The sequence below is a fragment of the Malaclemys terrapin genome, chromosome 17 (genome assembly GCF_027887155.1).
Source record: "Malaclemys terrapin pileata isolate rMalTer1 chromosome 17, rMalTer1.hap1, whole genome shotgun sequence".
NCBI classification, from domain to species: domain Eukaryota; kingdom Metazoa; phylum Chordata; order Testudines; family Emydidae; genus Malaclemys; species Malaclemys terrapin.
In genome coordinates this window covers 21,948,264-21,963,680 of record NC_071521.1, presented here as the reverse complement: position 1 = coordinate 21,963,680, position 15,417 = coordinate 21,948,264, and the positions used below count along the sequence as shown (strand labels likewise).

At 59.1% G+C, this 15,417-nt stretch overlaps 2 protein-coding genes across 3 annotated transcripts in view; both read right to left on the bottom strand.

Annotated features, from left to right (window-relative positions):
• Window positions 1-495: 495 nt before the first annotated feature.
• LRRC26 (leucine rich repeat containing 26) lies at window positions 496-9,367 on the bottom strand. Its single transcript, XM_054007888.1, has 3 exons — window positions 9,281-9,367; window positions 7,049-7,913; window positions 496-4,175 (listed from the first exon to the last, which is right to left on the bottom strand). The coding sequence occupies exons 1-3, from the start codon at window positions 9,365-9,367 to the stop codon at window positions 3,943-3,945; spliced, it is 1,185 nt and encodes a 394-aa protein (XP_053863863.1). The 3' UTR covers window positions 496-3,942.
• Window positions 9,368-9,581: 214 nt separating this feature from the next.
• Window positions 9,582-15,417, bottom strand: part of LOC128825232 (C-type mannose receptor 2-like) — a 34,145-nt gene continuing 28,309 nt past the window's right edge. For both annotated transcript variants that reach the window (XM_054007499.1, XM_054007500.1), the window contains 2 exons: window positions 11,439-11,528; window positions 9,582-9,871 (listed from right to left, as the gene is read on the bottom strand). In XM_054007499.1, the coding sequence (XP_053863474.1) occupies window positions 9,723-9,871; window positions 11,439-11,528 (239 nt within the window). In that variant the 3' untranslated portion in view covers window positions 9,582-9,722. The remainder of the gene's footprint in view (window positions 9,872-11,438; window positions 11,529-15,417) is intronic.

The window sequence follows — 15,417 nt, the reverse complement described above, 5'->3', positions numbered from 1 at the left end:
CCCTTGGGGTGAAGTTCTGCACAGCTGGCCCCGGGGGCAGAACCTGGCCCCTGCTCTTTCGCTGTGTCTAAAATAAACGGAGTTGGAAAACTCTGCTCTCGGCGCAATGGAGTCCTTGCTGTGGGGCTGTCTGATGAGCCCTGCGCTGTTCTGGTGAACGGCACTCACTGCGTGACTGATGTCACAATTGCACTGGGTTATACAGCGGTGTCTCTTTTTATTGACTATTAGAAGTGCATTTTACACACCCTTTGCTGTAGAGTCTGGGTGCTCTTTGCTGATCCCGTTATACCGGCTACAGCTACGCACGGGTACTGCCCTCCTTTCCGCACCTGCCTTCTAAAATCGGGTTGCAGAGGAGTCCATAGGAAGAGGAGTCTTCTCTTATGTTCTGGTGGCCACGAGACTCAGCCCGATCTCCAGTGGAAGCTGGTTCTGACCCTTACTAAGGAAGCTCAGTACCTGATCCGTTCCAGGAATGCCTAGGACTCATCACGGTCAGCACCCTGAGGTAGCCAGACCCCGACCCATTCAGGGCTTTGTGGAGGAGAAGCAGGCCGTGGAATTGGAGTCTGGATTGGGTAGGTAAGGGGAGTCTGCTCCAGTAGCATGCAGGCTGCAGCCAGAGCTTCCAGGTAGTGTTTGGTCAGTGTCAGGGAGAGCGTATTACAATGGTCAGGCTTGGAAGCAACAAGGCAATGGATGGGGGTGGCGAGGTCTTCCTGGGAGTGCAAGGGCACTGCTCCTGGGCAGATGCAGACTGTTACCAGCAGAACCCCAGGGTCATGCACCTTCTAGGAAGCAGGGGCTGATGCCCTCAGCCCAAGATGTCATTACTATTTTGGCTAACCCGTTAAAATGCCTCCCTCTGCCACTCAGTAGCCCCTCTCCTGTGCTCATGCAGCTCCGGAGCTGGACTAGTAGGCATCACAAGCGTCTGACAAAGAGATTATTCTGGAGCATGTGAGGACTAGGCTGCAATGCAATATGGATTCCCAGGTTAAGATGGGTGGGTGCAGGTTCTTAGATTCTCAAGCCGGCAGGGACCATTGTGATCATCTAGTCTGACCTCCTCTGGGCCAGAGAACTGCCCCAGAATAGGTCCTTTTGACTGACAGCATAGAGTTTTAGAAAAACATCCAATCTTGATTTTAAAATTGCCAGTGATGGAGAATCCATCATGAGCCTTGGTGAGTTGTCCCGATGGTTCATTACCCCTCCCCTTATTTCCATTTGGAATCTGTCCGGCTGCACCTTCTACCCCAGCTCATCTTAGGCCTTTCTTTGCTAGTCTGAAGCACCCAGTATTAAATCTTTGTTCCCCATGTAGATACTCACAGCCTGGGATCAAGTCACCCCTTAGCCTGCTCTTTGTTAAGCAGACTAGAATTCTCTTTGAGTCCACCACTATGAGGCAGGTTTTCTGCTCCATTAATCATTCTCGTGGCTCTTCTCTGACCCCTCTCCAATTTATCACTGTCCTTGAATCGTGAGCACCAGAACGGGACACCGGAGTCCAGCAGCAGGTGCCCCAGTGCCAAATACAGAGGTAAAACAACCTCCCAACTTCTCCTGTTACTGAGATGGCAGCAATAATAACAAAGCAATAAGACAGCGTGAGGCTGAGACAATATTTCCCCTTAAAACAATGCCCAGAAAATGTCATAACTAGAAAGGAACAACGCCAGGCATTCCCAGCAAAGGGCTCACCCCCTACCTCGACCCTGTCCCCTGGCTGGAGAGGAAGCCACAGTGTGTCAGGATGGATTTAAGCACAGATCCCTGCATCCTTAGAATCAGACCCCTGTACTGAAAAGAGACCCCCGCCCCCGTTTGTTCGGAGTGACTGGCCCCCAGTGCAGGACCCAGAGGAGGAGGGCTGGGTGTGTCTCAGCCCCATAGATTATGTAACTGATGGGATGGGTGATCAGAGGGAAGGAGTGGCACCAGGAGGATGCCAGGCAGGGCTCACGCACATTCCAGCTCCACCTGACTCTATGCAGAGAGGGGCCAAAGTGACGACTCCCTGTGGGCACATGGGGTGGCTGAGTCCAGGCTGTGCTTAGTGGGTGCAGTAGCGCTGGGTCCCCAGCCTGTACCCGGGGGCAGGCAACCCAACCCCACTGGAGCAGTGAGCGAGGACAGGCCAGCAGGGAAGGAGGCCGGGGGAGATGGAGGTTCTAGGGCCATAAGGAGATGGTGGGTGAGGGGAGACACTGGATGGGGCGCACATGTGAAGGGTTTGCTGTCAGATAACACAGAACTACTCCTTAGCACTCAGATCGCTGCATGTGTTCCCAGCACTGCATACATGGTGCTGCGGGAAGGGGAGAACAGGCTGCCCTTGAACGCCCAGTGTTTTCCTGGGAATAGCCCGGGGGGTGCGCACGGGGGTGTGTGTGTAATGGAAAAGGAAAATATTTTCCACGTGTGTTGGATTCCATTGTGCTGCTGCGTGGCTCTCAGGCCCAACAACCTGTCTACTGTCATTCCCCACTGGTAGGGTGGGTAACCTGGACTCTGGGGTTAGCTTTGGCTCTGGGAGCATTGGCCGGGCAGGAAGAGCTGGAGCCAGGGGTAATAGATTTGGTGATGCTTCCTCTGTTCCCTCTGGAGCCAGAATGCAGTTCCCAGAATGCAGTGCAGCTTTCTCAACGGCCAATCTCTGCCTGTAGGTCACAGCGAGCGCTCATTGCCAGATCTGAAATCTGAGCTCTCAACACAGAGAGCACAAGGAATAGTTCTGTTCCCCATTGTTGAGCCTGGTCCCAGTTCAGGTTTCCAGAGCACACACTCACGGTTACAAGTTCAAAATTCACTTGCCACAAATATTCTCTAAAATTTACCATTCCTGTGAGCTCTCCTGTCCGGGGACATGTTTGCTAGAACATCAGTGGGACACAAATGCAAACAGGGGGTGAACACAGCCAGAGCCAGCTAGTCTTGACATTCACGTAGGTAGGTCCAGAGCATTGTTCAGTATTTGCCCAGCTCCAGCTCTGACCCTCTCATCCTGAACATCCCTGGGTGGAAAGGTGCGTGCCTCTGGTTTGATTTGCCCACGCTCTGGTCTAAACACAGGAGGAACCAGAGCAAACGGCTCCTATTTCTCCAGGGTAGTAGCAGCATTCACACCCTGACCGTTCCCCTGAGCACGCTGTGACTGCTACTGAAGAAGCTACCCAACCACCAGTGCAGCAAGGAGGCACTGTAAAGGCTGAGAACATTGCAAACCTAAAGGCAATTCTCCGCTCACCCTACTGCAGCAGGCGCCAGGTTTCCTAGCGTGCCATCCCGGTATTAGCCCTGTGGATGGGTGCAGGAACTGCACTCAGCCCCGGCTGTCACGTTCATATTGGGGTACTGGGCTGGGCAGGCCAGAAGGTTTACACCCTTCGGCTAACGCTGAAGCCCTGGTAATGGAGGGCTGTCCCTCTCGGTGCCTTTGAGGCAGATTAGGAAGCAGAGGGGGGTCTTTCACCTCTGAGGTGCTGGCATGAACCAGGCCAGGTGGGAGCAGTTCCCATCTGCTGCTGGTCAGGGGCAGGTGTGGAAGATGATGGGGAGGGTGTCAGCCCAGTCCTATTGGCTCTCACTCCATCTCAGAACAATTGGCACCTCGCTGGCAGGCTCTTGGAAAGAGCTGGAGGGCTCAGGGGTGGAGCCAGCGCTCGCCAGCCAGTCCAGATGGATGTTCAGGGAAGTCTTGCTGAAACTTTGGGGATTTCCCCCTTGGGTCGTTGCTGCAGCTCCAAGGAACGTGAGTGGGGCTCATGGTCCCCTGGGGGAGAAGGAAAGGCCCCGCAGCAGGGGAAGGTAACACAATTATCTTCCAGTACCCACGACAATGCTTGCCAGCCCTGGGACACAGACAGTACCTCGTCCCCTTGCTGGCCCACCCAGAGCTACTGCAACCACAGCACTCCCACTCGGGTGGGCTCCTCACCAATAGCAAAGTTCGTTCAGGAGGTGGTTATAGGCCACGGCCAGGGAGCCGAGTAGGAGGCAGATGAGGATGCTAGCCACGAAAGAGGCCGGGCCAATGAGCAGGAAGAAGGCGTAGTCCTGGGCGTGCAGCAAGCTGTCCTGGCAGTGGCTGAAGGACTCGTTGCCAATGGCCAGGAGAGGATACTGGTTGAGGTGCTCTGGGAATCTGCACAGGATCAAATTCTCCTCTGCCAGAGAAAGACAGACACAAAGGTCAGGCTGGGTCATGGTTCCCAACCTGGCAGCAGCACATGGGAGGTGGCTTGAGCTCCTGCCTGGGCCGGAGGAGGGCTACAGGCTGCTGCCAGCACTGGAAGGGAAGGGCAGCGTCAGGGAGAGTGGCTGGGCAGGGTGGGCCGGTGCTCAGAGCAGGCCAGCAGCCGCGGGGAAGACCTGCAGGCCGGCTGGGTGTGCTGGTGCTGGGCGAGGTCACGCAGGACAATCCAGCATTGGGACGATGGGGCAGGCTGTGGGCCATGACAGCAGCCCTGGGGTGGGACAGGATGGCAGCCCTCAGGAGGAGCGCAGCCTACTAAGTTAGGGTTACCATACGTCCGGATTTTCCCGGACATGTCCGGCTTTTGGGGGCTCAAATCCCCATCCGGGGGGAAATCCCCAAAAGCCGGGCATGTCCGGGAAAATCGGGAGGGAGGGAGGGCTCGGCCGGGGCCTCTTTGGCCGGGGCCGGGCCGGGGGCATGGTGCCGGGCCGGGAGCCGGGCCGGGGTCCAGGGGCGCAGTGCCGGGCCGGGGTCGCAGTGCCGGGCCGGGCTGGGCGCAGGGCCGGGCGGGGAGCCGGGGGCGCAGTGCCGGGCCGGGGTCCGGGAGCCGAGCCGGGCCGGGAGCCGGGCCGGGCCAGGAGCCGGGCGGGGCCGGGCCCGCGGGGCCGGGAGCCGGGCCGGGGTCGGGGGGGCGGGGTCGCGGGGCCGGGGTCGCCGGTCCGCCGGGGGCCGGCAGTGCTGGGCGGGCCAGGGGTGGTCGGCCGGGGCCGGCACCCCAGGGCCCGAGCCGACCCAGGCTGGAGCCGTCGGGGGGGCCAGCCTGGGCCGCACCTCCTCCCCCCACAACCCCCATTACCTGCTTCAGGCTTCCCGCGAATCAAATGTTCGCGGGAAGCAGGGAAGGGGGCGGAGACTTTGGGGAGGGGGCGGAGTTGGGGCGTGGACGGGGCTGGGGGCGGGGCCGGGGGCCCTTGGAGTGTCCTCCATTTGGAGGCACAAAATATGGTAACCCTAACTAAGTGGCCAGGAACAATTCCCGCACCCCCCGCGCCTCGGTCTTCTCGTAGTGCAACGGGTGCCAGGTGAAATGTGCTGCGCAGAGCTGGGGTTATTTCTGTCAGCCCAACTGAGTGTCATGGAAACATCCCGCCCAGCCAGTGCGCAGGCCCAGGGCTCCCACCTCAACACGGCGGCACCGGGAGCGAGTCGGTGCCCATGGTGATACACACCAGGAAGTAAGTCGGGTGGCTGATGGGGGGGAGGCTGAACTGGCTCGTAGGCTGAGGAAGTGGGGCGGGACCTGGGGCAGACGCTCTCTGAGGGCTGGGGGTATGATACCCACACAGGCCAGTGGAGCTGGCAGGAGCCATGGGGCACTATCTGGTGCACACCATGGGGCCCAGGGCAACTCCATAAACAGCCCTCCCAGCCCAGGCCGCACTGGCCTCTCCTTTTCTTAGTGGACTGGGGGACAGAGAGGGGCCAACCTGAAACTCCCTGAAGGGGTTCAATGCACAGAGGCCTGGCAAAAGGCCTGGCACCAGCTGGCACTCGTTACCCCAGCCAGGCCATCAGAGAGCTAAAGTGGGGCACCCTGCTGCCTGGATGGAGAACCCCAGCCAAGTGCTGCATCTGGCCCTTGCGATCCTGAGCACACAGGGACTGTGCAGGCCCTGTGGCTGGGAGACGTCCAGAGCGGAGCGCAGGGCCCAGGGAAGGAAGGGCTGGAGCACAGGGCAGCTCTGGTGGCGCCCCACAGCTGCAGCCTCCCTGGCACCAACACTGCTCCCAGCAAGGGGCTGGCCCCTCACCATTCCCAAACTCCCTGTCCTTAGCTGGGGCTGGTCCTGGGACGCCCCTCGGCGCCCATGGCAGGAGGGCCTGTCCAAAACCAGGGGCCAGAGGGCTCTGCCCATGTGGAGCTCCCTTCCCTCAGCCCCACTGTCCTTGACTCCCCTTTTACCCAGGCTCTGCGGCACACGGGCTGACTCCTCGCGGCCTTGCCCAGGCTTCGCCCGCGACATCAGTGAGCAGGCTGGGCCGCAGCGGGGGTCAGGCCCTGGCCCTCACTCCCTGCTCACTGTGTCCTGCTGGCCCAGGCCTGCTCCTAGTGAGTTATCACTGCCCAGGGGCTGCCCAATCCCAGGCCGGAGGCTTCGTTCAGAGCGGGGCTGTCACCTGAGGAATTCGTGTGTGACCAGCATCGTGGTGGAACCTGCAGCCACATGCCCTGTGGAACCCAAACCCGCCTGCTTCAAGGAGAGGGGCCCCTAGGGAGCCTCAGGTCTACAGACCCTGCCTCTGGCTGAGAGGATGGAATAAATCTGCTGCCATCAGTGCACGAGAGTCACTCGAGGCTCCCTTCCCCCAGCCTGGCCAGCCCTGGGAGCGAGGGAGTCGAGTGGGGCTGGCTGGAAAACGAGAACTCTGCGGCAGAAGGGAAATAAGACCTCGTACAACCAGAGACCCTGAAATAGGCCCATGGTTGGGCTGTGCCTGACTCGGGGCCAGGCCGTCAGCCTGGCTCCCCCAGCAGGCTACGAGTTCATAGCACACACTCTCTCTGGCCCAATGGCCACTGCATTATTTCTACAAAGTGGAACAACTTCAAACAGGAGAGATTGAGAGACCATTGTGTGGCCCAGTGGCCAGGGCCCTCCCCCAAGATACAGGAGTGGTGGGGCTGGGCCCGGCCTCTGAGAACGGTCTGTCAGAATCAAGAGGGGTCAGTGAAAAGGGAGCCGGATTGTCCAAGGAAGAAAAGGTTTCACTGAAAAATTCCTGCCCGGCTCTAGGCTCGACTCTGCCCCCCGTGCTGCTGCGTTGCCCCTCCATTCTTACCTTGGATTTTGTCCCCGTTGCCCATGAGCCAGAGGAAGAGGGGCTGGATTTCACAGGTGCACGCCCACGGGTTGCCCTGCAGCGTCAGGGAGCGCAAGGCCGGCAGGTTCGGAAAGACGCCGGCATGCAGCGACCTCAGGGCGTTGCTGTGCAGAAAGAGCTCCTGCAAGCAGGGCAGTGCTTCCAGCACCTCTGGGGGCAGCTGGCCAAGCTTGTTGGCCCCCACGTTGAGAGTCACTAAGCCTGGGAGAGGCAGGACAGTCTCGGCCGGGAGCACGGTGAGGTAGTTGTTGCTCAGGTCCAGCTCCCGCAGCGCCCCCAGCCCTGCCAAGGCCTGGCTGTGGATGCTCACCAGGACGTTGCTGCGCAGGCTGAGGTTCTGCAGCGCCTGCTGCGAGCGGAAGGAGCGAGCCGTGAGGACGGCGATGTGGTTGTAGCCCAGCCACAGGGCACTGGCGTTGGTGGGCAGGTTTTCGGGCACAATGCGCAAGGCTCGATAACTGCAGTCCACTTCCCCAGAGGAGCATCTGCAGACGGCAGGGCAGCAGGGGGAGGGGAGCGGGCACAGGAGGAGAAAGGCCAGGAGAGTGGCCGGGCCCCTCCAGCCAGCCATGCTTAGCTGCCAAGAGAACCACTCAGCTCCCGTTCCCCCAAGTCCTCCAGTTCTCCGGGCGCCTGCCGTGCCTGGACACACCCAGCCTTCCTGGTCCGGCTCAGCAGCCCGCACAGGTTGGCTCTGCGGGGCTGGGGCAGCCGGCAGTGCGGGCGCCAGGCCGGGGGCCCGCAGTGCCTTGCACAGGTCTCGGACACCCTGCAGATCTTCTGGCACTTTCACCCCCCTGCAGAGTGCAGCCTCACCTGCGCTCTGCAAACATTAACCTGGCTGCTCAAAGGCCAGCGGCTCTCCCCTGTGCGGTTTCTTCAGGGCGGAGCTGCACTTTCTTAGCAAATATTTTCACAGAGCAGACGCTGCTGCCAAGATGCAGAGCCAGGGTCCCCCTCCCCCACCCCACAGGAGACTGCTCCAGGCCAGGTAGTGCAGCAGTGCCATACACAATAACCTTAAGGCCACACCCTTGGGGGGCTGGCCAGATCCCCTGCACCCAGCCCATGCTCAGACCTCTTACAGGGCTCGGGCTGCACTGCCCACCCCAGCTCTCGCTGCTCTCCTCGGCCACTGGGCCCGGTCCCGCCGCCCACTCCTGGACCCTCCCCCTTCTCCCCTTGGCAGCTCTGATCCAGGAGCCTGGAGCTGGGGCACTGGATCCCCCACCTCCTGGGTGAGTGCTCTAATCAGCAGGCTGCACAACCACCCCCCGGCTTGTGCCCTCGCTCGCACTCTCACTCTCTCCGTCGCTTGGGCCAGAAAGAGAGGCCACGAGCCTGAGAATGGCTCTGTAGCCTAATGGTCAGAGCACGCACCCAGCTCACGGGAGAGCCAGGATCCAGTCCCCCTGCTCCACTGACTGGTTCATTAATTGTCCACAGTGCAACCGCTTCACCAGGAGAGACTGAGGGAGCCCCACACTGCACTAGGCCAGAGCCCAGTGGCTAGCGCACTCCCCAGAGAGGTGGCAGGCCCCTGATCAATTTCCCCTCTCCCCGTTAGGCAGAGGGGTTCTCCCACACCCCAGGGCTCAAAGCTGTAAGGCCAGTCCTCCTGCCTGCCAGATGGGGCCCCCAGCCGAGCGCTCCTCATCCCTGGTTTGGGCCTCGCTCCAGTGGGAGATAGGCACCAGCTGCTCCCTGTTTGCAGAGGAGACACATCAGAGCAAGGGCGCGAGACCTGCACAGACACAGGTGCCGAGGGGGGTTAGGTGCCTGCAGAGTTTCAGCAGGAGTTTTGTGCATCGCAGTGGTGCCAAACCCAGACTTAGATGCCTAACTCCTTTTATGCACTCCGGCCCTTCTGCCTTCCCCTCCTTCTGGGAGCCCCCCAGCTCTCCAGGCTCCAGCAGGGCCGCTGCTCAGCCTCAGGGCAGGGCTCTGAGCCCCACCTGGAGAGATCCGGGACGGGAGGGGAGGAGCTTGGTGCTCAGCAGTGTACGTGTGCCAGCCAAGGGCTGGGGCTGTGTCCTGAAACCGGCACTTTCTTGGTCTGAAATTCTTTTGAATCTGGCTGAAAAGTTTGATTAGCCCCTTGGTGCAGCATCTCCTGTCCCTCACCTCAAGGGCTGAGGTGCCTCCCACCCTGCTCTTCCCCACACCCTGGCTCCTGGGCCCTAGTCTCACTGGAGCTGACAGAAGGCTGGGCTGGGACCACTGCGCCTGCAGCTGGTGCACCTGAGTAGACGACGGGCCTCTGCCAGGCTGGTGCATGGAAACTGTCTCCCTGGAGTGCTCCTAGTCTGTCCCTTTAATGCTCTCACTAGTGAGTCAGGGATGATGCTGAGTCCTGCTAAGAGGCTGCTCCCCAGGGCCCAGATCTGCTCAGCTGGGAGTGGGCTCCTAGTTCACGCAGCTGAATTCTCAGTTGGCTGCGAGTTGCTGGCCCCGCCCCACTCACAGACCACAGCAATGGGATGGTTGGGAACATTACATTGACCCCCTTCCCCCAGCACGTTTACAACAGAACGGCAGCACAAAACCGAATGGGAAAGGAAAGAACCGGGGGAACCTTTGAAAGACGAGCACTGGGCCGCCCTTTCCCAGCATTCCCTGAGGCACTGATTGCTCAGGGGAATTCGCTGTGGTAGATGATTTTAGATGCATTTGTTTGATCACGCTCATCCTCCGAGGTGAGGTTCAGGGACTGCGACACTTTGAACTGCACCATGGATACCACAGCCAGCTCCTCGGGGTCCAGGAGGCCCAGGCTGGAGTCTGGAAGGAAAGGAAAGAGCAGATGCTACCTGGGATGATAGGAGCTGCTCCCAGATTGGAAGTGCTCCAAACCTCCCTGCAGAGCAGAGCAGGCCCAGCAGAGGGGCAGCTGGGCTCCAGATGCCTCTTCCAGGGTCCAGGAGAGCAGGAGATGCTGCTCCAGACAACAGCCTCCAACAACTGGAAATTCAAAGGAGCCTGTGACACCAGGCAGCTGCCCTGGGAGTTCCAAAGCCATCCTGTGCGGCCCAGAACCTGGCGAACAGATCCTAGCCGGGGACTGAGTACAGCCTATTCCTGCCACTGGCTGCTGCTGCCACGTCCAGCACAACAGGCCCAGAGGAGTCCCTGTCCCTGGAGAAGACTTGGGTGTAGCTATGCTGGGGCCTGCTCTACTGTCCAGATCCCGGGCTAAGAGCAAACTCAGGGTTCTTCCTGCCACCAGTAGCCCTAGCTCCCACAGCCATCGTGGCCGACTTGTGCTAGCTAGCATGGCCGATGCCTGGGGAGAGCTGGTGGCTGCGCGGCCCCTGTATGCTCACAGGAAGTGCCGGAGACCCAGAATCCAGACCCTGGAGTCAGGAGGCTCAGGATTGGGTGGAAGTCCCTGAAGCACTGGAGACAACAATCTGCATTGGCTACTACTCTGATCTCCCCTCCTGGGACGCCCCTCCAGACAGCAAGGGGTTGCTCCTGGGCCGTTACCCATTTGCCCATTCCTAAGGGGCATGGGCGACAGACTCTGGCGCACCGTGACACTGAATAACCACGGGTCCCTGTGGCCAGGACCTGCTGCTCCCAGGCTGGGTGGAGCCACATTTGGAAGAAACCCTGAAGCCTCCTCACTTTGACAGACGGGCTGCCATGGGCCAACGGACTTTAAGCAAAGAGGCCACACAGCTGGAGCAGGTCTCCCTGCCTCCCATCCTGCTTGGGGAGGTGGAGCATTTAGCAAATCTGCCAGCCCCTGAGCCATAGAAGAGGGCCCATCCCGGGCTACTGTGACTAGCTAGCTAGGTTTGAAAGATGCTGCGCCCCGTCTACACTAGTATTTAGACTCCACTAAATCATGCTTGCTAACACGCTTCTAATGATCTGCTCCTTCCCTCGTCCAGATGTGGCCATAGGTAGTGTCACCCCCAGACAGCGCAGGAGGGGACGTGCCAGGCACCCCTTGCTTGCTAAGGTCTCATAGACCCACAGGCCGCAACCTTCTACCCCCTGGGACCCTGCAGGCTGGCTGCCCCTTCCCTGGCTGCTTTCTGGGGCTGTGTCTCCACGGGGGGGATTTGCATCAGGGCTTTTTGCACCAGTTGTCAGGTCAGCCAAAGGCAACGCGGGAATGCTGTGAGCTCTCCAGGTGGGGGAGACAGGAGAGTCCAGGGTGACTCTAGCATCTCAAAACCCAACGAAGCCAGGAGAAGACTGAGCTGGGAGGCTTCCCCCTGCCATGCCAGGGCTGGAGGCACAGCCCTGCCCTCTGTGCTAGGAGAAGCTGTGCTATTCAGCATCTGCACCAGCCAGGGGCACAAAGCACCCAGCTAGGCCATGGGCGATGGGGACTCACCAGAGCAGAGAGGCAGGCAGAGGGAGCAGTTGCTCTGGGCCGTTGTGTGGCGACAGTAGTCAATGCAGCTCTGCACAGGGACACCACACACTGCAAAGAGACACGAATGGCTGTTATCCTCTCCCCAGAGAGACAACCCCCCACCAACCCTGCATGCCAAATGCCCCAGCACCGCCCTGAAACCTCACAGTCAAACTAGATGTGACAGACAGCAAGAGTCAGCCCTCCACAGCGCTGCCCATTCCCTCGGCCTGTTTCCTGTCCAGGTGTGGGGTTTTATATCCACCGCCTGTTTCCCCCTGCAATGGGGGGTGGGCTGGGGTGCACACAATTGTGTGTACACAAGTGTAACTTCAGTCCAGAGTCCTTGCAATCCCCTGGCAGCCTGCAGGGGCATCACCTCCACCTAGGGTGACCAGACAGCAAGTATGAAAAATCGTGACAGATTGTGGGGGGTAACAGGCGCCTATATAAGAAAAAGCCCCAAATATCAGGATTGTCCCTATAAAATCGGGACATCTGGTCACCCTACCTCCATCCACAAGGGCACCTGTATCGAACGCCCAGGACCCTGGCCCCCCAACACCGAGTTCCTGAGAGAAGTGGCTCCAGGCCATTCCCTTAGCAAACAAGCAGTCGGGTAGCTGAAGAACGCAGCCCCAGAAGGCGGCGCTCCAGTCCCTGGGGAGGTTTGGGTTTGTCTGCAAGTGATAATCCAGTGCCCCGCTCTCGGCATGGGGCGTCGTCCTGGACTCGGCCCAGGCCCTCATGCTCTGACTGGGTGGTACTAGTCAGGACACAGGCAGCTCCGGCTCCAGCCTGCTCTCTTCAAGGCTCTGGAACTTGGCTGCGAATATCTTGCCCTGGGAAGAACTGGCATGAAAGGAATCACATCGGCAGGAGAGAGAGATTTGGGAATCTAATCAAAACGTCGCCTCTTCTTAGGCACCTGTGCACACACACGCTATCACACACACTCACACGTGCGCGCAAACACACGTGTGGACACAATGTATGTACCCCCCCACACAAATACACATGCACACTCACTCACACCCACACATGGGCTCAGCTGGGATACAACAGGGGACAGTAACCAGAATGGCAATCCTGCAGGGGGAGCGGCGGGCGAGCTCCCCAGCTTCTGGTTGCTCAGTGGCCCATTGCTGCGGTTTACCCAGCTCTGGCAGCGAGCTCGCTGAGATGCTGAGCATGGCACAGGGCTCCAGGCTCCGCACCATCCATGCTGGCTGCAGCTCACGATTCAGGGCTGCCGGGCCATGGCACAGAGCAGCACTGCACCACAGGCATCAGGTCTCTGGGGTAGCGCTGCCCCTTCCCTCCCAATATGCCCCCTCCTCCTGTTTATGCCAAGGGCAAGGGGGCAGCTGGCACAGGAAGTGTCAGGGCCTCTGCCACCAGCTTTACCCCAGCACGGAGTCCCCTGCCTAACAGAACCCCCTGAATTCTCCAGTGGCCTTAGGGCCACTATGAGCCATGTAAGTGGCACTGCGGGGCCATAGCAGACTGGAGAACCCAGCCCACAGTCTCTGCCCGGAGGAGCTCCCAACCCAGGGAGATGAGTCAGGCCCTCTCAGCCCACTTGCCAGTGGGCAGGGAAGCACCATTGTTGGCATCTCAGCAGAGTGGCCCAAGACTCACTAAGCCATTGCACATGGGGGGTGAGTGCAGGGTTTGAGGGACATCGCCAGCTGGTGTGGGGGGAGGGGAAGCTACTGCTGCCTCCACCCATGCTGGGCCTTTTCTGTGAATAAACAGAGTCCAGGCTGCAGGCTCTCAGCTGACACTGGCATTGACTTCGCCACAGGAACCCCCGGCCGGGCCCTGAGCAGTCACAGGGAAGGAGCACAGCTCTGGGCACCAGCAGGAAGGGGACTGACAGATCCATTGTATCTGAGCTCTGGACACCAGCGTACAAGACCTTGCCTACAGATCTGTGGGGAATCATGGGAGCCATTCCCCCTTAAGGGAGATCTTCCCAATCATTCCACCTGAAAGAGTCCAGGGAGAAAAGTACATTGACAAACAAATGCCCCACATCCTGCCAGCCCTCCCGGAAACACCACCAAAGAGCGCAGAGCAGGAACTGGTTTAATTATCCTGACATGCCAAGAGCTTGATTTTATTATTCTGTCCTAAAGCAAAGCTTGGATTTCAACACTAATCCCCAGCCGGAATGTTCCATGTGACTCCCATAACACAGCCCAGACCTGTCACCTGCCCCGGCCACGCACAACTCTGGGTCCCTCAACACAGCCCAGACCTGCCCCAGCCACGCACAACTCTGGGTCCCTCAACACAGCCCAGACCTGCCCCGGCCACGCACAACTCTGGGTCCCTCAACACAGCCCAGACCTGCCCCGGCCACGCACAACTCTGGGTCCCTCAACACAGCCCAGACCTACCCCAGCCATGCACAACTCTGGGTCCCTCAACACAGCCCAGCCCTACAGAACTCTGGGTCCCACAACACAGCCCAGACATACCCCAGCCACGCACAACTCTGGGTCCCTCAACACAGCCCATACCTGCCCCAGCCACGCACAACTCTGGGTCCCTCATCACAGCCCAGACCTACCCCAGCCATACACAACTCTGGGTCCCTCAACACAGCCCAGACCTACCCCAGCCATACACAACTCTGGGTCCCACAACACAGCCCAGCCCTGCACAACTCTGGGTCCCTCAACACAGCCCAGACCTGCCCCAGCCACGCACAACTCTGGGTCCCTCATCACAGCCCAGACCTACCCCAGCCATACACAACTCTGGGTCCCACAACACAGCCCAGATCTACCCCAGCCATGCACAACTCTGGGTCCCTCATCACAGCCCAGACCTACCCCAGCCATACACAACTCTGGGTCCCACAACACAGCCCAGACCTACCCCAGCCATACACAACTCTGGGTCCCACAACACAGCCCAGATCTACCCCAGCCATGCACAACTCTGGGTCCCTCAACACAGCCCAGCCCTGCACAACTCTGGGTCCCTCAACACAGCCCAGACCTGCCCCAGACACGCACAACTCTGGGTCCCACAACACAGTCCAGATAGGGTTGCCAACTTTGGTTGGATGAATTCCTGGAGGTATCATCACATGACATTATTTTAATTAAAGATTAATCTTTAATTCCTGGAAACTCCAAGACAATCCTGGAGGGTTGGCAAAGCTAAGCCCAGGCCATACACAACACTGGGTCCCACAACACAGCCCAGGCGATACAGGACTCTGGGACAGTGATAGTGACTGTGAAATGTTCAGGGAGATTAGAGAGACTTTAAAATAAAAAACTCAATAATAATGGGGGATTTCAACTATCCCCATATTGACTGGGTACATGTCACCTCAGGACGGGATGCAGAGATAAAGTTTCTTGACACCTTAAATGACTGCTTCTTGCAGCAGCGAGTCCTGGAACCCACAAGAGGAGAGGAGCAGCGAGTCCTGGAACCCACAAGAGGAGAGGAACAGCGAGTCCTGGAACCCACAAGAGGAGAGGAGCAGCGAGTCCTGGAACCCACAAAAAAAAAAAAAAAAAAAAAAAAAAGGAGATATCCTATCTCCTAGAACTGGAAGGGACCTTGAAAGGTCATTGAGTCCAGCCCCCTGCCTTCACTAGCAGGACCAAGTACTGATTTTGCCCCAGATCCCCAAGTGGCCCCCTCAAGGATTGAACTCACAACGCTGGGTTTAGCAGGCCAATGCTCAAACCACTGAGCTATCCCTGCCCCCCAAGAGGAGAGGAACAGCGAGTCCTGGAACCCACAAGAGGAGAGGAGCAGCGAGTCCTGGAACCCACAAGAGGAGAGGAACAGCGAGTCCTGGAACCCACAAGAGGAGAGGAGCAGCGAGTCCTGGAACCCACAAGAGGAGAGGAACAGCGAGTCCTGGAACCCACAAGAGGAGAGGCAATTCTTGATTTACCTTGATTTAAGTGGAGCATGGGATCAG